At 44.4% G+C, this 21,550-nt stretch overlaps 1 protein-coding gene across 9 annotated transcripts in view; it reads right to left on the bottom strand.

Moving 5' to 3' along the window:
- The window catches only part of SEPTIN11 (septin 11), a 96,864-nt gene extending 76,123 nt beyond the window's left edge, over positions 1 to 20,741 (bottom strand). For 5 of the 9 annotated variants that reach the window (XR_012332072.1, XR_012332073.1, XR_012332071.1 and 2 more), the window contains exon 1: positions 20,567 to 20,737. Coding sequence is in view for 5 of the 9 variants with exons in the window: in XM_019932757.3 (XP_019788316.1) it covers positions 20,567 to 20,593 (27 nt within the window). In the remaining 4 variants the exon portion in view is untranslated. Of the gene's footprint in view, positions 1 to 20,566 lie in introns of all 9 variants that reach the window. The other 4 variants (XR_004526702.2, XM_033857149.2, XM_019932756.3 and 1 more) reach the window with 2 other exon arrangements.
- Between the last annotated feature and the right edge of the window lie 809 nt (positions 20,742 to 21,550).

The following is a 21,550-nucleotide window of genomic DNA, read 5'->3' as shown; positions in this document are numbered from 1 at the left end:
ACTAAGTCAGGCCCTGCCAGCAGATGCCTGATGGAGCCTGATTTTAAAGCAGAACGGCCACTGTCACTGACTTCAAGGACTCATCATTCAGAATCTCCACCAATGCTTTTCTACATGTGTTCACAATCACATTTGGATGGCCCTGAGGTCAGAAAAAAATTGAATTCAAGTCCTGGTACCACTTACTTACCAGCTATGTGACTTTGGGCACATGTTTAACCTTCATGATAGTTAACCTTCTTGAGCCTGTTTTTCTCATTTGGAAAATGGCATAATAATAACACCTGCTCACAAGCTTATCGACCAAATGAGACGATGCACATAAAGTGCTTAGACACACCACCTGCTGTATAGTGAGTGTTCAATATTCTTACTCATTATTACCGACAAGATACTTTGATCTACAAACCTGGAAATAACCCAGTTGAAAGGAATGTTAAAAAGGGATGCCTCCCCCCAAACAACACATTTCTAACTCAAAGACCCAATCACTAACTCAAGGCCTCCCTTGCTTGTCCTCCATCTAGCTCAGCGTGTACTCAACGGCTAATTACAAGTTAGGTGTTAATTATCTCATAAAAGTTTCTTCAAATCACAGAGCATTAAATTCCTGTGCCCCTCTAAAGGGGCTGGATCCCTGAGCTCCTTTTCACATCTTGGGTTCCAAGCTCTTCCCTTTCTGTCTCCTCTTTGAGTTGTTTCTAATTTATTAGCTCAGGACATCTCCCACTGGATGAATGGACTCTGTTTCTTAACAGTTGCTACATTCTTGTCTTCTGTAAAGTACTGAGCAAAAGACAAAACAGCTGTTAAACATAATTCAATGAAGTTCAGTGAAAAGGGAGCTTTATTTCCAAAACAAGACACCAAAATACAAACCAAAAAGAAGATGGTGCAGTTAAAGCTTCTATATAACAAGACACCAAAAACAAAAGAAAAGAAACATGGCAGATTGAGAGAAAGTTATTTGCACATAAAAAAAGGACGAATGTCAACAAGACAGAGAGAAACAGCCCAACTCGGGGGTAGAGGAGGGGAAAGGCAAGGAGGTGAATAAGTCATTCACAGAGAAATAAACATAAATGGCCAATAGCCACATGAAAAGATGTCCAACCTCACTACAATCACGACAGTTGAATATCATAACCACCTAGAGGTGGCTGTATCTTGCGGAGCCATTGGCCACCTTTACTTAAGAATTACTTAAGAAAAGTAATTTATGTCTCCATATTTTAAAAGACCTATTTTTTACATACCGTGTGAAGCTGGACAGAAAAGAGGCACTGTGACAACCACTTGGCATTTCACACCCAGACCCTCACTGGCTCATTCTGATCTTCTAAGATGAGCACCGTCACCACTGAATAACCCCGAAGTTCTATCTATTTTCAGATGGTTTTCTTTTTTCCAAGCAAATACTACCCTTCTCAAAAGCTCATAAAAGTCTTGGCATATTCATAGGTGTTGTGCTGCACGGAGCCAACGTTCAAAACTCCTAACTAAAGCATTTAGCTGAAACATACACTGCAATATTCTGTTCCAGAACAACGCATAAAATGATTTAAAATTTTAAAGTAATTAGTGTTACCTTTCACCAACATACATTTGAGGCAGGTCTGCATGAAGCTGTTGGTGCCATTTTTTAATTTAATATTTAAATATCAGTATCTTAAATGATAGGCTTGGAAGAAAATCTCTCTGTAATTAATACAAAAAGTAAAGCAGCCTGGAAGAGTGTCACAAGCATTGGCTGCAAGCCAGCTGGGAATAAAAATTCCAGCTCTGCCACCTTTGAGCTGAAGGACTTTGGGGCAGGTGACTTCTAAGTCTCTTTTCCTTTCACTGAAAAGTACAGATGTCTATATCACAGATTTGTGACAGTTTTTCCACAGAGACAATAGGAAGCATCTGGTCTTGCCCACTTTAAGCAATTCCACAGTAAACAAGATTTAAAATGTTTTTCCCTATCAATTCATTGTCAATTCTGCTAGCCATTTAAGGATGTTTATTTAAGAAACACATATAGATTTCATATATAAACTTTAAAAAGTGTAAATATTTACTGTCCTGATGAATTCCGTGGCCTCACTTCCACAGGAAAGACAACTATGAATAACCACTTCACATGCTATTATTTCTAGAACTTTCACCTGGCAGCTCTCTGGAAGATAATAACTAATGAAAGTGGAAATACTGAAAGCAGCCCACCAACTTCCACATAGAAGAGCTTCAGGGATCATTGCTATTCATACAATTTCAATAATTAGGAAAAATACGCCCAGGAAAAGGCCCTGAGTACAGCATCGAAGAGAACCACCTGTACCATTTACTGAGGCTGCCTCACCCAGGCACTCTGCAATATTTTCTGATGGGCAGGAGTAAATTATATCATGCTCCGTCAACTCCAACTGGTATAGCCTGAGCAACCCAGGGCTGAGAAAAATTGAGCTGAGACAAGAAACAGGTGAAGTGAAAATGAAAACCTTCAGCCCGCTGCATTTGTGTTCACGTCTCAGCCCTCCACAGCAAACTACTGTCTGGTGCTCAACCATTAAATAAAGATAATTGAGAATTCCTGGGGAAAATTGAGCAGATTGTTAAATTCTTTGTTCCCTAACCTCCTTCTAGGATGTTCTGCCACAGTAATTTTTACTGATTAAGTCCTTCTACATTAGGCAAAAACCTGGGCCTGTTACTGCTGACTTTTTTTTTTTTTTTTTGCGGTACGCGGGCCTCTCACTGCTGTGGCCTCTCCCGTTGCGGAGCACAGGCTCCGGACGCGCAGGCCCAGCGGCCATGGCTCACGGGCCCAGCCGCTCCGCGGCATATGGCATCTTCCCAGACCGAGGCACGAACCCGCGTCCCCTGCATCGGCAGGCGGACTCCCAACCACTGCGCCACCAGGGAAGCCCAAATGTCTCGTATTTTATACTTATTTTCCGAATCTACAAAATGCTAAAATGCCACTTGTTTAACAAAAGTCGGTTTGACAAAGCCAATACTCAGTGGATTCGATTTAGGAAACTAGCGGAAGAAAAGGTCTGAAGTTTACAACATTGCTTTCTGTGGGCCCACTCACCTCCGCCCCCCGCCCCACTACCACTGCCAAATCAGAATTAGGATTCAATTACAATAACAGGGCAATGTTTCCAAAAGTCTCAGATCCTCAATACAAGTTGTAACATTAATATAACTGCATATCAAACTATCTTGCTGGTGGCTTCCCTAGTGGTGCAGTGGTTAAGAATCCGCCTGCCAATGCAGGGGACATGGGTTCGAGCCCTGGTCCGGAAAGATCCCACATGCCGCGGAACAACTAAGCCCGTGCACCACAACTACTGAGCCTGCGTTCTGGAGCCCACGAGCCACAACTACTAAAGCCCGCGTGCCTAGAGCCCATGCTCCACAATAAAAGAAGCCACCGCAACGAAGAGTAGCCCCCGCTCGCCGCAAGTAGAGAAAGCCCGTGCGCGCAGCAATGAAGACCCAACGCAGCCAAAACTAAATTTAAAAAATAAATAAATTAATTTAAAAACACCCAAAACTATCTTGCTGTTGACCAAGACTTCCATTCCAACTGGCTTCTGTTGGCCTGAACAATTAGAAACAAATCCAGCGTCTGACTTTAGCTGGGTAGTCTTTTCTTCAAGGCAAGGGAGGCTTTTCGAGCCAAAGGTAACATGTGGAAGGAAGACTGTTCCACGTGTGCACATGGAGCTTTCAATTCCACTTTTCTTAGTAAAAGTACCCCAGCAGAACAGTGTTTGAGCAGGATAAACTGAGAAGGGCTGAGTGGTCAGTGACCGTGTAAAACGCTAAGGATGTTTTTAGAGGACTAGGAAGATACCCCAGCACAGCTGACCCTTGAACAACACAGGGGTTAATCCTCGTATAATGTGTAGTCAGCCCTGCATACAAGTGGTCTCTCTGCATCCTTGGATTCAACCAACCACAGACGTAGTACTGTAGTATTTGCTATTGAAAAGTATCCACTTCTAAGTGGACCTGTGCAGTTCAAACCTCTGTTGTTCAAGGGTCAACTGTACTTATTACCCTTTTGCTCAAGCTACTATCTTGAACCATGTGAAACTAGCGGTTCCGTAGTTCAGAAACAGCTGAAAGCAACTAGTTCATGTGGTTAAACCCACCACTAGGAAATTCTGCAGACTTAAAGGTAATTAATTGCCACATTTTTCTGTCGATGATCTGTTTTTTTGCTTCTTATACCCATTATGGAAGAGGAGACTTTTAGAAAGAAGGGTATCAAGACTCACAAAAAACAACCACAGAAACTTTACCAACAAAAACGTTCTAACAATCGGAAAGACAACCTCCTCGCAAGTTGTTTTCTAAAACTCCTGTTCACCAAACATCTGCTTTTGTTTGTTTGTTTTCCAAGACTCTCTAATTGTCACAAATAGTTCCTGGAAGATACATTTTCCTACAGGCAGGGAGAAGAAAAGAAGGGAGAATGCCGGGTTCCTGCCGGGCAGGGAAGGGTGAATGGGGAATTTCAGTTTCAGCTGAACTCAGGCCTCAGTTCCCCGTCTCAAAGGCAGGCCCTGATGAGATGACCTCTAAATTCCCCTCCCAGCTCCAGCACTAACAGTTTACTGGAATTCGGTAACAGCCCTTATTCTACCTATATCCACTTGCATTTTACATCATCCTACTGCCAAACTCATAAATAATTTCACAGCCTGTAAGAAATAGCCATTAACTGTCATTGGACCTCAACCAAACAGGAAGAAAAAAAAAAATCCAACCCCATTCACTATATGAAGCACATGTTTTTGCAGAGGGATATTGACATTGGATCCCACACACTCATGAATCCCTCCTGCTCTCTCTGCTGTGGGTCCTAGTTAGGCCATACAACTCCGGTTCCATTTCTCCCAATGTGATCAAACCTGTTTGGAGATATCCTGTGAGGGAAACAATTTACAAGTTTTTTTTTTTGTTTTTTTTTTTTCGGTACGCGGGCCTCTCACCGCTGTGGCCTCTCCCGCTGCGGAGCACAGGCTCCGGACGCACAGGCTCAGCGGCCATGGCTCACGGGCCCAGCCGCTCTGCGGCATGTGGGATCCTCCCGGACCAGGGCACGAACCCGTGTCCCCTGCATCGGCAGGCGGACTCCCAACCACTGCGCCACCAGGGAAGCCCAACAATTTACAAGTTTTGATGCTGCCCTCGAACAATCTAGACATTTTCATACCAGAGTTCAAGGCACTGCTTCTGTTTCAAAAAACCAGAGTATTTTCCACACAAAGCACTGTAATTGTTCAAATGTTAAAGCATTCTAAAAGGCCTACCAAAACAAAATAAAATTTAAAAACTTTAATGAGTTCTTTATTCAAATACAAGAAAAATAAATGAATCATTTCCAGTGGAAATCAGACTGCATACTGGCAGACTCAGCCCATGAGCATGTGTGTATGTGGCCCACACAGTATTTTTAAAAGATTTGATTTCGTTGCCAACATTTTCAGACGGGGAAATTTTGCCTCAAACTCTAAATGTCCGTCTTCTCTTGAAAAACTATGTCACCACTAACACCCTTATTTCAACAACCAGAAACAAGAGGTGGCACGTGCTTGCCCGTTTATAGCAGTTTAACTAGAAGAATCTGAGAGTTGTCCCTTTTGGTACTTTTTTCCCTTCAAGTAAATAAGCCAAACAATGAAGCTCACCCTGGTCAAAGACAGTTTGACATATTTCTCTCCCTTACTATCTTACCATGACATAAATAATTCACTCCAGAACCAAACTGAGGCCTATCAAAGATTGCCAGGTTGCTAGTAAACCATGGCTCATTAACTATTTTAAAGAGAACACATATGGTAAACTTCTATTTCTTACTAGTGTTATGGTTACATCAAGTTTAACATTTTTCTAAATGTAATTAAGTGTGAGAATGCTTAATTGAGATCTCGATTATATGAATTTATTTTTTTTCAAGATGTGTTATCGCTAGATTTAAATTTCATCTAATATAAAAGCTTTTCAAAATCTATAAACTTAATACATTAAAAAAAAAGAAAAAAACCTGCTACTCACACTAATCTTGTGCCCTCTTTACTGAAAATAGTTGCTATAGTCTCCTAATCAGGTCACAGTCATTTTTAAAGCCTTAATAGTTTTTTGTCTCTATCTTACATGAAAAGGACAGAGCAACTGACTTGACAAAACATTTCCCTAAATCTTCTTGCCCTACCATGGATTCAACTATCTCTTGTCAAGTGGAGATAAGAAGGCTCATTTCACGGGAGTATTATTTGTAAAAATGGCATAAATCTTGACTCCTGGTAACATTTATATGTAGGGTGTTAATCAACTATTCACTATCTCCACAAACCATGGAATAAAAACAAACTGGACCAAACTGCAATGTAGATGATGAGATTAGACAAAGCTCTTCCCTCCCTCCCAGGAATGTAGTTAACAAAAGACCAAGGGAACACAAAGGGCAGGCTTTTAGAGACTTGACCATGGAAGAGGAACAGCATCCTGTTGCAACCAGGGGCTTGCAGTTGTTCAGAATGCTGCTAAAAATTTTAATCGCTCTTCTTCTAAAGCATATTATCTTTCTCCATCAATAGGACAGCTGAGCCAAGGCCTGGGAGCATTTCTGATGATACAAGATCCTTTACCATCACAAATGCATTCCCCTTAAATCCTGAGAACCTAAGTATAGCGTTCCAAATTTAGAATATACATATTCTGCACACTATCAGAAGGGAAGAAAATCATTTTTAGCCTCTAAATTGAACTACAAAAGCACAGCAACAATTTTTGTTTTACGTAGTAAAGGAAAACTGCACTTTTAAATATCATTGATGCAAGCACTATTTCCTTCAATGTGTCCACGTGACCAAAATGTGCTCGCTACAAGGGTTTCTTTTATAAACAGAAATGTAAAAAGCAAACAGGCATTTCCTATAATACTCTCCACCAGTAACAGGCATCAATTCTCAGCCCCAAATATAAAATTTCACAAATGACTTCTTTATACTGTTAATTACAAAAACATTTCCCTCCAACAAGAGTACCTGCAAAACTGCAAGTAGACTTAGAAATAAGGTATCTGCTCTAAAAGAGATCATAAGAATCTGTCATTGTTAGGACTTCCCTGGTGGTGCAGTGCTTAAGAATCCGCCTGCTAATGCAGGGGATATGGGTTCAAGCCCTGGTCCGGGAAGATCCCACATGCTGCAGAGCAACTAACCCCACGCGCCACAACTACTGAGCCTGCAGTCTAGAGCCCACGAGCCACAACTACTGAAGCCTGCGTGCAGCAATGAAGACCCAATGCAGCCAAAAATTAATTAATTAATTAATTTATAAAAAGGAGTCTGCCATTTTTAAAAGTAGGTAGGAGTGACTTAGCGCTGCAAGCTTTAACTCAGCAAATCAGTCCATCTGGTAAGTGTGGTGTGACAGAAAGCTCTGGACTCAATGTGAGCTCCAATCAAGTTACCACTCTCTGAAACCAAGTGTTGGGAGGAGACTGGGCTAAAGAGAAAGCTCTTCAGCTTGCTTTCCATCTTTTTACAGATCCTATGACTCAACAGCACTGTTGGCATTCAATTAAGCTCAATGATACATATCGCATACGAATAATGTTTGAATGTTTAAATTATCCATGAACTCAAGGTTCACTATAAGCACAGGTAAGTGAGGCCTGGTACAGTGACTGTTCCATCTCTGGGCTCAGGCTTGGCTTCTTATGATGATGATGGTGATGAAATATTTCAAGCAAACAAAACATAGCACATCTGTATACTCATTACCTACCTTTGTCAAACCATAACTTTTCCCATCTCTATACTTGAAGCCTTTTTTTTTTTTTAATCACCAATACATTTGAAGCTCCCTGAGTACCTCTCTCTAATACCATTCCCCTCCTTCCCCCAGATCACAATCTTAGCTTTTAAAACAAAATGAGATCAGACTGTCCTGGAATTTACTTCAAAATAATTTGGGGGGTTGATGGGTAGGGAAGAAAAGAGGTTAGAGAAAAGGGAAAACAGATGACATAAGATTGGCCTGGGTGATGAGAGAATGTTGTAATGAACACCTCCATCCTTACTCTGTGTATGTTTGATATTTTTCTCAATAAAGACGTTTTCTAAAAAATGAGAAAGATATCAGATTGTAAATACCTCTAGATTACACTCCTAAAGCTTCACTATTCAGTATGATAGCCACTAGCCACATGCAGCTATTTAAACTTAAATGCAAATTAATTAAAGATAAAAAATTTAATTCTACAGTTGCACCAGCCACATTTCAAGTGTTCAACGGCTACATACGGCTAGCGGCTACCATACTGATCAATGTAGTGGTAGAACATTTCCCTCATCACAGAAAGCTCTACCTGACAGCACTGCTCTGCAGCCTTGGGTGTTATCTCCATTTGGTAAGAAGAGGTATAACCAACAGCCAAAACACTTGGCCTTAAGATCATCAAGTATGAGTCCTGATCCATCAAATAGGGGCTGACGGGCTTGGGTCAAGAATAATATCTAATCGGGGCTTCCCTGGTGGCGCAGTGGTTAAGAATCTGCCTGCCAATGCAGGAGACATGGGTTCGAGCCCTGGTCCGGGAAGATCCCACATGCCGTGGAGCAACTAAGCCCATGCGCTGCAACTACTGAGCCTGCGCTCTAGAGCCCGTGAGCCTCAACTACTGAAGCCTGCGCTCTACAGCCCGTGCTCCACAAGAGAAGCCACCGCAATGAGAAGTCCTTGTACCACAACGAAGAGTAACCCCTGCTCGCCACAGCTAGGGAAAGCCTGCACGCAGCAGCCAAGACCCAACACAGCCAAAAGTAAATAAATAAATAAAATCTATATATATGTAAAAAAAGAATAATATCTAATCAAACTTCCTTACAACGTTATTTAAAAAATCAACTTTTACACACTGAAGTCTTATCACAGGAAAAATGTGTGGAATTGCACTTCAATTAGGACACGACTGCTGCGTGTGCAATAAGTTTAGTGGCAAAGCCAATGTGCAAATTAGCAACAACATTTCAAATGTGTATTTAAAGACCAAAAAAAACCTGAAAAATAATTCCAGTTTTAGTTTGAGAAATGGAGAAATCACACATTTCAGCTTCCAATTTGTTAAGTTTCTCCTCCCACTACCTTTATTTTGGAATAGAAAAACAACTTTCTACTTGTTTTTAACACAATTTTTTCGTGGTTGGGATTAAAACTTAAATCAAATTGCTGATGGAAGATTATCCAAGGACGGTTGGAAGGAATGAATGCAAAAGTCCAGACTGACTACTAAGACTATAGTCTAAGCTTTCATCTGCATCTAATGAAGTAATTTCTTCTTCCCAGAGTACGTCTTTGAGTAACCCATATCTCTCATGTGCTCATGTATCTCAAAGAGAAAATTAAATGATCACTAAAATAACCTCACCTTTCCAAACTGAGATTATTTTGCTCCCAAAATCGTATTTCCCTTTATTCTGGACTAACCTAAAAGAAACTGATGGAACAGGTAAATTTTCTAGTGTCCTTTCACCTCTTTCAAATCAGATTTAAAAAACAAAAACAAAAACCCAACATTGATAACCATTTACATCAGGTGTAAAAGAAGGTAAATCATGTCAAGTGAGTTAACTCTTCCAGAGACATTCACATCTAACCCAGGAAAAACCAGTAATTCTCAACTTGTTTCCCCATCTACCATATGTGTTAGAATATGGAAATGGGGAAGTTGGGAGGAACGGTGGTTATGTACTAGTCCCTTTATCCAAAGCTATTAGGAGCAGGATTGGATAATTTATCTTAAAAAGCATTTAAAGACTAGGATTTTAAAAACAATCGGGGCTTCCCTGGTGGCGCAGTGGTTGAGAATCTGCCTGCTAATGCAGGGGACACGGGTTCGAGCCCTGGTCTGGGAGGATCCCATATGCCACGGAGCAACTAGGTCTGTGAGCCACAACTACTGAGCCTGCGCGTCTGGAGCCCGTGCTCCGCAACAAGAGAGGCCACCATAGTGAGAGGCCCGCGCACCGCGATGAAGAGTGGCCCCCGCTTGCCACAACTAGAGAAAGCCCTCACACAGAAACGAAGACCCAACACAGCAAAAAATAATAAATTAATTAATAAAACTCACTCCAAATTTCATACACAATAAAAACTACTATTTTAAAAAAAAACAATCGTTATAACCTAAACATTTTATTGTACCTTAAAACATATAAACGTACATTCATGCACCAATTTTTTTGACAAAAGGCCAAGGTTTTTTTTCATCACAATGACTTAGAGAAATTCCATTTAGAGGTGTCTTTTTGGTACAAACCCATAAGCATCATCTATGATTTCCAGTTTGTTTCTCAAGTGGAGTCAGAATTTTGAAACACTTTCAATGTAATCTGAATTCAGACTCCTTTAGATTCTTACAATTTTTTTCTCCAACTTAACCATCTTAAATTCACAGCAGTTTTACTTTAGCAAAATTCTCACCTTTACTAAATCTTTCTATTTTTGCACTTATAGTTCATAGATTTACATAATATTAAATTATGCACATGATGACGATGACTACAACTGGCAGAAGCGGGTTTGGAAACAAACAATTGACCCAGGAAGCACGGGTACTGGCTTACGGATCCAGTAGGCATGGTAGGTACAGAAATGCCCACGTGCCCTAGAATAGAATATTAGTCTACTAGTCAAAGCATCTGGCATGCTGTGGCAGTCACTATGTTTTGAAGAGAGAATGGGGCATACAAACTCATCTGGCAGAAATTTAGAAAACACCCCTCTCAGACTCTGATACAATTTGTCAATTCCCTTTGGTGTGCCATTTTTCTCCTCACCTTACACCAAAAGAATAAATTTCTAACGGTAGCCTAGAAGGAAATAAAGTTGAGGTTATCTTTCTAGCACTCCTCAAATGACATTATAAAATGAGAAGAGGAGGGAAATAAAACGGGCCCTACTTTTCTGAATTCGGAACCGAGTTCCTGACATCTACTATCTAAGGGAAAAGGGAGGGCTAAATAGTAGTTAGAAGAGCCTGACGAGACGCCGCCACCCCGCCCTCCCCGCAAAATCATGGAAGTGGAGCATTACCTGAGTCTCAGACTTTTCCCTCAACTGAACTGCAGGCTTCTTGAGAGCATGAGCTAGACCTTACACCCGTGTCCCCTGCATTAGCAGGCAGATCCTTAACCACTGTGCCAGCAGGGAAATCCCGGAGTCTAGCTTTTACAGCAGTTTGAAGTCTGTCCTCCAGTAAATAGTAAAAACCCGATGAAAGATCAGCTTGTTCTGAACCTTTTTTTTTTGATGTCCAGAGTAATCTGGTATGTTACCAAAGCAACATGCAGGCTCCCTCATCTGCATAAGGCAAAAGAAGACCCCCAAACCAGGAAACAAGGTGTTTTCACCTGGGTTTCCCCAAAACGCAGGGGCCTGAGGCAAGGGTTTGCATGCATGCAGCTAATGTGAAACAGAAGTGGGGACTGGGAGAAGTTTAACAGCGAAAGAGGAAAGCTATCCTAAAGGATGGACCAGTCACCCCTGAGGGCTGGGGCCCACGTGGACCCTCTGATTGTGCCTCAGAATTGTCCAACTTGGTGACAAAAGAGAGAAGTATTTATCTACCGGCTTCTATCCCCCAGCAGTCAGAGGTGAGCCATGCAATGGTAACTCCCTTGGACGTCCAGATATGTACATAGGTCAGAACACTACAGCCGAGAAGCCTGGGGCAGAAAGCTGTAGAGATGAGGTCTACACCTGCCAGAGGTTAGCACAGCGCAGCTGGAATAAAAAGGTGGCTGAGAGGAGGGGAGCCAGTACACATCTCATCCAACGGATCCAAGGAGCAGTTTCCACTCCTTCGGTCAAAGGTCTCTTGGGCTGTGGGGCCTGTGCACAGCGCCAGCCCCTCCCTTAAGCCTGTCAGTTAGAGCTAAGAGTGCATGAACGTGGTCAAGGTTATCAGAACATATTGCTTAAGGTAATGAGGCTTTTGTAAACATTCACAACTAGATTTGATCATTCCTCTTTATTGAAAAAAAGTAACCTGGGGCTGGAGGTGCACCAGAACACTATGTAGGTGGCACATAAGTGTGGTAGGCATTATTGCTGCTGGAATTCAAAGACAGAAAAGTCACCAAAACCTGGGTTGGTGAACGGAGGCTTCAGGGAGCGGGTATGTTGGATCTGTGCCTCAAAAGTGTGCCCTGACAAGAAAAAGGGAAGAGTGTACATTTCAGGTGTGTGAACAAGGGAAGGGGCAAATGCTCGCCTCCTACTGGGTAGAGTGGCGGGGGTGGGGGGGTGGCAGTTCTGCTTTGAGCCCAGCCTTAGGTATAAAGCAGTTATTATTTCAGTATTCGTTTGCCTTTTACCGAGGACGAATGTTTCATGCATCATCGTAAGCACCTGGTGTAATACCGCATTTAATCCTGTAAACCTCTGAAGAAGGTACTGTAATTATTTTACAGATGAGGAATGTGAGGTACACGAGGTAACTTGTCTAAGGTCACAGAGGTGGTCAAATGGCAGAGGCGATACACTAGGAGGCCAGCAGTCTGGATCTAGAGCCCACATTCTCAACCAAAATGCTACATACAGTCCTCTATCCCTATCTGCAGGGACTGCATCAGCGGCTGGCTGAATCCAGACACAGAGGGCCAACGATACTAGGCCACTTTATCTAAGGGACTTGAGCATCTGCAGATATTGGTACCCGCGGAGATCCTGGAACCAGTCCCTGCAGATACTGAGGGATGACTGTACTAGTACCTCTCAGCAGAGAGAAAACAAAGCACGGAAAAGAAGGGTGTCATAGATGCATCTGCATTTTGGAACAGACAAGGCTGGGAAAAGACTGATTTGGAAGCATCCTAAGGGAAATAATTCTATCAAGCAGTTGGAAGCCCTAATAGCCTCAAAACCATTTCCCAGAGAGTACAGTCCCAGAGTTGGGGCCACCAGAGACTAGCACAGAAGGTCTTTGAGAAGGTCACCACTCATCCCTTATTTGGTGACGGTGCTATTGGAAGCTCACTGTGAAAGAATAGGAATCATCATACTCTCTGCCTTCAGTTCATTCTGGCGGCTTAAACACATACAGACACTCTTTCTCCCTCTCTCATCATTCTACCATGTCCAGCTAGAATCAGAGTAGGCCAAACAGACTGAGAAAAATCATGACAGACAGGGAGACAATTTTACAAAATAATAAAGACGCTTAGCTCTCTAGCAGATGCCCTGACTATGAAGCTATGGTGAACTCTTACTATTCAACACCATCACTGGCTCTCCCTAGGGGAGGGTTCACTTCCCCATCCCATCCAGCTTGGCCAAGTGACTGGCAGAGCCACTCTCTGCAGAAGGATTATCTATCTCCATCCTGTTGAATTTAGGAGTAACCATTTATTTTGGTCAATGATGTTCATGTGCAAGTGACCCACCCAAGAGCTTGAAAAGTCAGTTCAGGGTTCAGCAGGCCTCTTCTTCCTCTGCCACCAGATTGGCAATGTCCGGAGAGAGGACAGAACGTTCCCTCAGCCTGGGTCCTAGGGTCAGTTCAGCATGGAGCGGATCTCAGAGGATGGAACAGACAAGGACCCTGTGTGAGAAATAAACCTTTGCTGTGTAAGCCACCAGATCCTGGGACCAATTTGTTACCTCAACATAATCTAGTCTAACTGACCAATACAAATGGTAGGTCTGTATGCACACTGGTCTAAGAACTGTTGGTTCCAAAGCCAAGCTCTCCCACTAACTGGCTGTACCAGACTAGATAAGTGACAACTTCTTTGTGCCTCAGTTTTCTTGCCTATATTACTTCTCAGAAATTTTGTGAGGATCAAGAGAGATCATTGTCTTGACAGTAATTTAAATAGAAAACACTTAAAAATCAAGACGCTGCACAGGTTTCCTATACCTGACAAAGAAGCTGGGAGTCAAGCCTTTTCCTTCCAACAGCAGGTCTGAGTAAGTTTAATGGGCATCCTTAATGAGATTCATGAAGTTTATATTGGCATGAAAACGGTACACAAAGGAAGATGAATGAAAAAGGATTAAGTCTTAACAGAACCCTGGCTTTTAAAAGACTCTCCTCCTGTTTTCATAGGATCCAGTGGGTTTTTAGTTTTCTTTATGGACACCACCAACTGACACTTGCAGTCCAAGGTGGGAGGAGTCCTAGCATTCCACTCCACCCTTCAGGACTCAATTGCTTTGGTGTGTAAAGAAGTAAGACTTTTAGTTCTACATCTTGAGGAAGAGCTCCATACAGAAAACTAGACAGAGGAAGGCCTGGTGATGTTGTCACTCCTCTCTGTGCCCTTCCTCAGTCTTTACTTCCTCTGTTCTTTGAGGGCTTGATTTGGCCATGAAAGAAATCAACTCCCCGAGCCTTCCCTGAAACCTGAAGAATTAGTGCTCTGAAGATTTTCAGTGTCTTCCATCAACCAAGTCTAAGAATCTGGGATATCCTACGTTGTGGGTCGGGTGGATAGCATATAAAATATTTAAAGAGCTATGTAGTAAGTACCCGTGTCTTGAAGAATGAACTGCAAAAGTGATGTGGTCTCTTCCCACCACCTTCTCGGCCTCACGTCCATCCACTCTAAGCCATCATGAATGCTGATGTCCCTGCTACACTGGATTCCCTTAAGAGGCTCTGCCTCACCTCAGAGCTTTGCACATGCTGTTCCCTTGGCTTGGAACACTTTTCCCTAGCCACCGCCCCACCTCACTTTCCTTGCTGAGACCTAGTGCTTGCTCATCCTTCAGAGAAATTTGATGAGCATCGGGGACGGCATCTCAAGGACTTACGTCATAACCTCAGCACCTACACAAAGAAAGTGCACAAGATGTATCTGATAAAGCAGATGGATTAGGAAGCCAAGAATGACTACTGATGCATTAGGGTGTTGACAGTTGTTTTGTTTTTCCATTTCTAACCTATCTATATTATTGTAATTCTACTTCTACAAGAAAAAAGAATTTGAAAGTAAGAAAATCATAAATTCTTCCCAAAGGAATGTTACTTAATTATCAAAAACAGACACAATTCCACAAGGACTCAGAGGCAAAAAATATACAAATCAATTTTCACTGCAAAGTAAAGGAGCTGTTACCGTGGAGGATTCCTGGACTGAATGTCAATATTATGACATAGTATGAGTGTGTTTCGTGTTTGGTAATTGCAATCATTGTTGCTTTTGTTGTGGTCATCCGTTTACAATGCTTGGTGTCAGTTTATTTATCTCTTGTAAAAATAAAATACAGTGTGTGTGTGTGGAAAAAAAACAAACAACAGACACATTTTATGTTAGGTATATTTTCACAACAATTTTAAAAATTTAAAAAAAAAAAAAGCAGGAACCAAGCTCCCCCTTGTTGGATACCAAAGATGTCCTTTTGGAGCATGAAGCCATTCCTACCTCTCCACTCCAGCCTGGCTGGCCCCTGAATCAACACATCACCCTCCAACCCACAGGGTCCTAGTGCAGCAGGTGGACCGAACCCACCCACACAACTCAACTTTCTGCATCCTTTGACTTGAGCGATGCGCTCACCCTCACTAGCACGGATCCTGAAAAGGTGTTTCTAATGCCTTGGCTCTGGTCATATCAGGCAACAGACTCCTGATTTCTCCCTCAGGCCAGGCGTGAGACAATGCAAACTTGATTTTTAGATCACCAGCATTCTTTTTAGAAATCTGTCTGTTTCACCTTAGCCCAAGTCTTGTTTCTATGTTCAACAGCAGCCGCATTGATGGGCTGCCAGAAGGCCTGAGCGGATAGGAGAGGTATTGTTTAGTTGAAAGGGGGTTTTCTGTCAATCTGGATTAAAACAAACAAACTAAAACAAAACAAAACAAAGGGGGTATCAATTATATTGTAAAGTAGTTCTCTTTGGGAAAAAGGATTGAAGCTTTAGATCTACAGGGTCTTTGTTTAAATAATCGTTCAGCTTGGCTGACCCCAGTTGAGACAGTTTAGCTAAGGCGAGGAAAGACAGTTCCCAATAAATGATAAAATCCAAGAGCAGCCCCTACCCTCCCCCCCAACCAAGTTTAAGGCCCTATAAAGACAAACACAAGCACAGCAAACCCTGATTGTAGCTTGCTCCGCAGGGAGCCTAAACCCGAAGTCATCATCAGCTGTGGCATCATCAGTGTAATAAACACTGGGTCTTTTGGTGATCAATCAAAGCACGCCATCCAAATCATTCATTCCTTTGTCTGGACACAGACATAGCGGGGCCCCTGTGAAAGCACTAAGCATCTGTTTCCTCGGTCATACAAATGTCCAAATAGTCAGACAGAGTACTCCCGGGCACACAGTTTGGCTTCTTAGTAGCAGTTTATATGGTATGGGTTATGCTTCCTGCTGTAAACCTCAAAAAGTTGATGAGAGTCATCTAAGAACTGTTACATCAGGACGATGGGATATGAGTATTGTTTTCATCTTTTAATCAATTCCTTGGGTCAGTTTTTCATCGTGATGTAGACACATCATTTTTAAAGAAGATACTTTAGAAGAGAGAGAAATCATCTACAGCTTTCAAAAGATTTAATCCTTCTCCAGGTCCAAAAGCCACAGCCCTCCAGGTAGAGGCCACATCCTCAAGTCATAGAAATGGCAATTTCACAAGGGAAAATGACATTTCGTTGTCAGCCCTCACCCTCCTGCTGAAGACAGACCATATCTTTAGGAACTGCCTATAATGATCCTCGAATAGATAAGATCCTTTAACCTGCATCATAGCTGTTGAGTCAGCAATAGGCACATAATTTCCTTTCTCCCGAAATGGCTTACATACGCTATTGAAGTTTGTTTCTGTGATACACACGGACACTAAATCTCTCAGAAAATAAAAGCTCCAGGTAAGAAGGAATTTCTCTGCTGTCCACTACTGTATCCCTGGCACCTAGAACAGTACCTGGCACACAGGAGGTGCTCGATAAATAGTGTTAAATAAGCTAATGAATGAACTTGGATTTCCATTCCTTTGGGCGCAGTGGATAAAAGGATAATTAAACTTGTTTCTTGAACGATATCATAGGGGAATCTCCACCACTGGAAAGACTTAAACACTTCTATTAGGGATAATGTAGAAAATATTTCTTTCTGCATTGGGGAGGAGGCTGAACCAAATGACCTCTGAAGTCCCTTTAAACCCCCAGACCTTATAACTTGATGAACACCACTCCTTAAAAGAGAGGATCAGCTACTTAAAGCCTGTTCCCAGGTAGAGTAAATTACCATGCTCGGATTAAAACAAAGATAATAGCGGCCCTGGGACTTGGATGCCAAAATACTAACTCATCCGTAATGTGCACATATCCCTAGGGGAGAAATGCTCTTGCATCAGTCACACTCTGGAAACAGCAGATGTGCTTCAGGGGCTTCTGGGAGCCAAGTCCAAAACCCACTCCTGGGAAAATGGAGAAGCTAGGGGTCGAGATTAAAATGGAAATAAACAGTATCACACCAGACTGAAGCTTCTGTTTCCCAGCCAACAACAAATCCATTTAAGAAACGTCTGAATTTAGCCTTGAAGTTAAAATGGTTATAACTGAAGATAACCACGTCATAAGATAGAAAATACTGCATTTGATATATAAGGATTTTTGCCCAGTGAAATGTCATATGTACCTGAGGTATCACACTCAGAGGTTCAAGTTCAAGAATGTCTGTCTAAAGTTGAGGGCAAGTTATTCTGGTTGAACTTTTTCTTCAATCTGAATGAGAGAGGCAGTTGGTAGGGGAAGGAGATATGTTCACGTTTTCCTAAACAAAAAAAATCTAATTCTAAAGGAGTAACTAGGGAAACTCCATTCACAATCAACTTTGGAGTGATTCTTTTCTATCAACACATCCTTCCTTTCTTTTGTTCAAATGGTAGAATAGATACGGGAAAAGGAGGGGCAGCGATTTCTACCATGAAGGATTCTGTGTAGAGACCCTGGGGCTGGGTTTGGAGAATCTTCTGCATTCACTGGGGTTGTTTTGAAGACCTAACTGCAAACACTACACTTAAAACAGGAACCGAATGAACAAAGTGAAACAGTTCAACAACTCCTTGGAAAATGTATGAAAAGACTTTTTAACTTTGTAGTCAACTCCTGATCACCCCTACAATTCGGTCCAAAGAAAAAACAGTCTTCTGTTTCCAAACTGTAAGTAACTTAATCTTAATTCTAATGACAACAGGGAATGTGCAGAGAAAGCAGTTACCTCCTCTGTACACACACACTTTGTAAAATCGCCTCTAGTTTTTGAATGAGAGAGGTCTTACACAAGAATTCTGTGGAATTAAGCTCACATCTGGTTGGCAGACCTGGTGTTGGACATGATTGTGGCCACACAACTAAATCTTAAATCCACATACTGTTCCTATTTAACTGACATATATGAACTAATTTATAGAAAATGTGCAGCAAATTATTTCTTCCACCTCCCCCATGCCTCAAGAATGCACCAGCAATAGGTGTTACTGAAAGACACCCTGCCCACACACACACAGAACATTTGCATATAGCCACTGTCCAATTATCTAAAGCAGATATTGTTATTTATCTGAATCTGTGCTCTGTAAATGTGTGTGTGTGTGTGTGTGTGTGTGTGTGTGTGTGTGTGTGTGTGTTGGGGAAGGGGGGTGGGAGTAGTAATTTAACCAGATAAACTTGACCTCTCTGGACCTCAATATTCTCACCAGAAAAATAAAGGGATCAGCCCAGAGACTATGCAACTTCCCGCAGTAACAACAATCTATGACCACTAATTATCAAGAGGAGACCTGAATTCTTAAGTGTTTGTCATTAAATATTAGAGTTTAAACTACCTAAAAGACCCACAGTTACACTTCAATATGACCACTGCACACTTTCTGACGGTGGAGAACGTCTTTGAAAACATCGCGGCAGCTGAACCACCAAACCGGGTTAGAGCACGCTGAAGGACTCCGCTAATTATGGGGGAGGGGTGCAAAAAGCGACTGTATCTGGAGGAAGAGTTGGGAGAAGGGCTGCGGGTTTGAGAGCACAGTCTTGCAATTTGCATTTCTGGGCTTGCAGAGCTTCCAGTATCTCCGCGAGACTTTGGTCTGTACCTGCAAAATCTCTCAAGCCACCACCTGCAGCTACACAGTTGTGGGAAGGGGAAGAAGAGGAAAAGAAAAGGAGGTGGTAGAGCGGGAAGAAACTCGCTCAAGGAGCCCACAAAGCCCGTGGGGCGAAAGTGACTTTGAACAGTGACAAAGAAAAGAGGAAAGAGAAAGAAAGAGGACTCCGCCTTTCCCTACCGGCTCTGCTCCTTTCAGTAAAAAGGGAAGGCCGCCGCCGCCCCTGGCCTCCGCCTTTCACCCGGGATGCAGAGCCCCAGCTGAAACCGCACCCTTTAAGTCCGGCTGCCCTCGGGCCGGGTCCAAAGTCGCTGAATGAGCTTTGCACCGCCGGAGGCGCGGCCCCTGCCCCGCCGGCAAACTCGGGGATTAAGCATCCCCCTCCCTCCCTCCCCGTCTCCCTCACCCCGTCCCGGGGCACCCGATTCTCCACGCACCCGCCACCCCTTCCTCTTCCTCGCGCGCCCGCCTCTCCGGCCCGCCGCCCCCGACCTTCCAACCGCAGAGCATTTTTAAACTTCCACCCACCCCGACAACGGGGCCCTTTGAAAACTTTGTGTATCTAAGGCTTTTGTCCACATCCTGGGCAGGGCCCGGTCACCAGCGTGGGTGCCTGAGGGTGTCCGGGATCTCACAGTGCACAGGGGAAGCCACCACGGAAATCCCACCCCTTTTTAATTTTTTTTTAACACATGAAAGGATGCTCAACATCACTAATCATTAGAGAAGTGCAAATCAAAACTACAATAAGGTATCACCTCACACCGGTCAGAATGGCCAGCATCAAAAAGTCCACAAACAATAAATGCTGGAGAGGGAGTGGAGAAAAGGGAACCCTCTTGCACTGTTGGTGGGAATGTAAATTGATACAGCCACTATGGAAAACAGTATGGAGGTCCCTTAAAAAACTAAAAATAGAACTACCATACGACCCAGCAATCCCACCCCTTCATTTTTGACCCGCTTCTACAACCGCGTGACACAACGCTTGGGTTAACAATTCCCACGCCCTGGTCGCCCCTCGGCGCGGGGGAGCCGGGAGGAAACAGCCCCCCCCCCCGCACCCGGCGCCTTTCTCGACTGTCACGAGGGGAAAGGTGTGCGCGGGGAGAAGGAGGCAGCCGAGAAACACCGTGGCCAAAAGGATCCTCTTAAAGAAAAAATAGGCGAGGGGTCCTTTTTCTCCCACATCCCGGGAATCGGGGCGCGACGAGGCGATACACTGTTGCATCACGTAGTAGCCGAGCCGCGGGGATCCTCGCCCTCCCCTCAGCCCCAGACACGCGCCCAAATTCATGCACACACCCACAGCTACCGCCGCAGCCGTCCCGAGGCCCCCGCTCCCGGCCCCCAGTATTCCCCGCCGGCCCCCGCCCGCAAGCGGGAACACCCCCAGCGCCGGAGGAGAAGCGGCCGAGGGAAGCGAGGCCCCAGCACTCACAGATGGTCTCCCCACGGCCACGGCCATCGCGGCTGCTGCTCCAGCTGCGCCCGGGTGCCCTCCGCCAACACTAGCTGCTGCTTGGGCTCGGGCTCCCGCTCGCCTCCCCCGCGCCTCCCTCGCGGCTGCGCTCTGCTAGCGCCCGGCTCCCGCGCGCAACCAGCGGCATCTGCTCCCCCCTCCCCACGCCGCCGCCCCTCCCGCTTTATTAGAACAACATGGCCACCCGCCTGGAAGGGACCATTTGCTTCCCCAGGAAGGGGTGTGAGCCTGCGCGCCCGGGCTGAGGCGGTGGGAGGGAAGATGGTAGAGGGGCGGGCCTCCAGCCCTGGTCCGCAGGCCCAGGCTGCAGAGCTCGCCCTCATCAAATGTAGCGGGCGGTCCCGAAATGACCGTCTCCCGTGCCACCGAAAGCCCCCAGCCTGTGGGCCGGCCGCCACCCCCGTTCCACCAAGTGCTGGAGTCCGAGTAAAAGCCTGGGCGCGGAGGTCCCAGCCCCGGGTCCCGCCATGGGCTTCGCCAAGCTGGTAGCTGGAGCGGCTGCGGAGAGGGAGACCGGACACGGGCGAGACAGGTCCACGGGGACAGCATCTCGCGGAAAGTTAGCCCCAGGCAAGCACGCCCCAACCGGAGGAACCGGCTTGGAAGGGGAGCGGGCCACTAGGGAGAGCGGTGGGCGACCGAGGTGGGCTGGGCCGACCCCTGCGAGGGAAGAGTTCCCCTCCACAATTCTTCTCTTCCTAAGGGAAAGATTAAAAGGCAGAGAGCTAGAAGCTGTTACTGTAGCGTGCGGCCGGGTAGGCGACCACGGTGGAGAGGAAGAGGCGGTAGAAGTTGCTGCGGCGGACGACTAACCTTAGCCTGCCGCAGAGGCGGAAAAGGACGCCCCCGCCGGAGAATTAAAGCAGCTGTTGACTGCCCTAGAGCGTGGGGGCCGAGGCCTCCCCCGGCTGTAACCCGAGAGCTGGGCACACGTGAGAGCTC

The sequence above is a fragment of the Tursiops truncatus genome, chromosome 5 (genome assembly GCF_011762595.2).
Source record: "Tursiops truncatus isolate mTurTru1 chromosome 5, mTurTru1.mat.Y, whole genome shotgun sequence".
Lineage (NCBI taxonomy): Eukaryota > Metazoa > Chordata > Mammalia > Artiodactyla > Delphinidae > Tursiops > Tursiops truncatus.
Note: the sequence above shows the minus strand (reverse complement) of the source record. Positions and strands in the feature narration are given on the sequence as shown.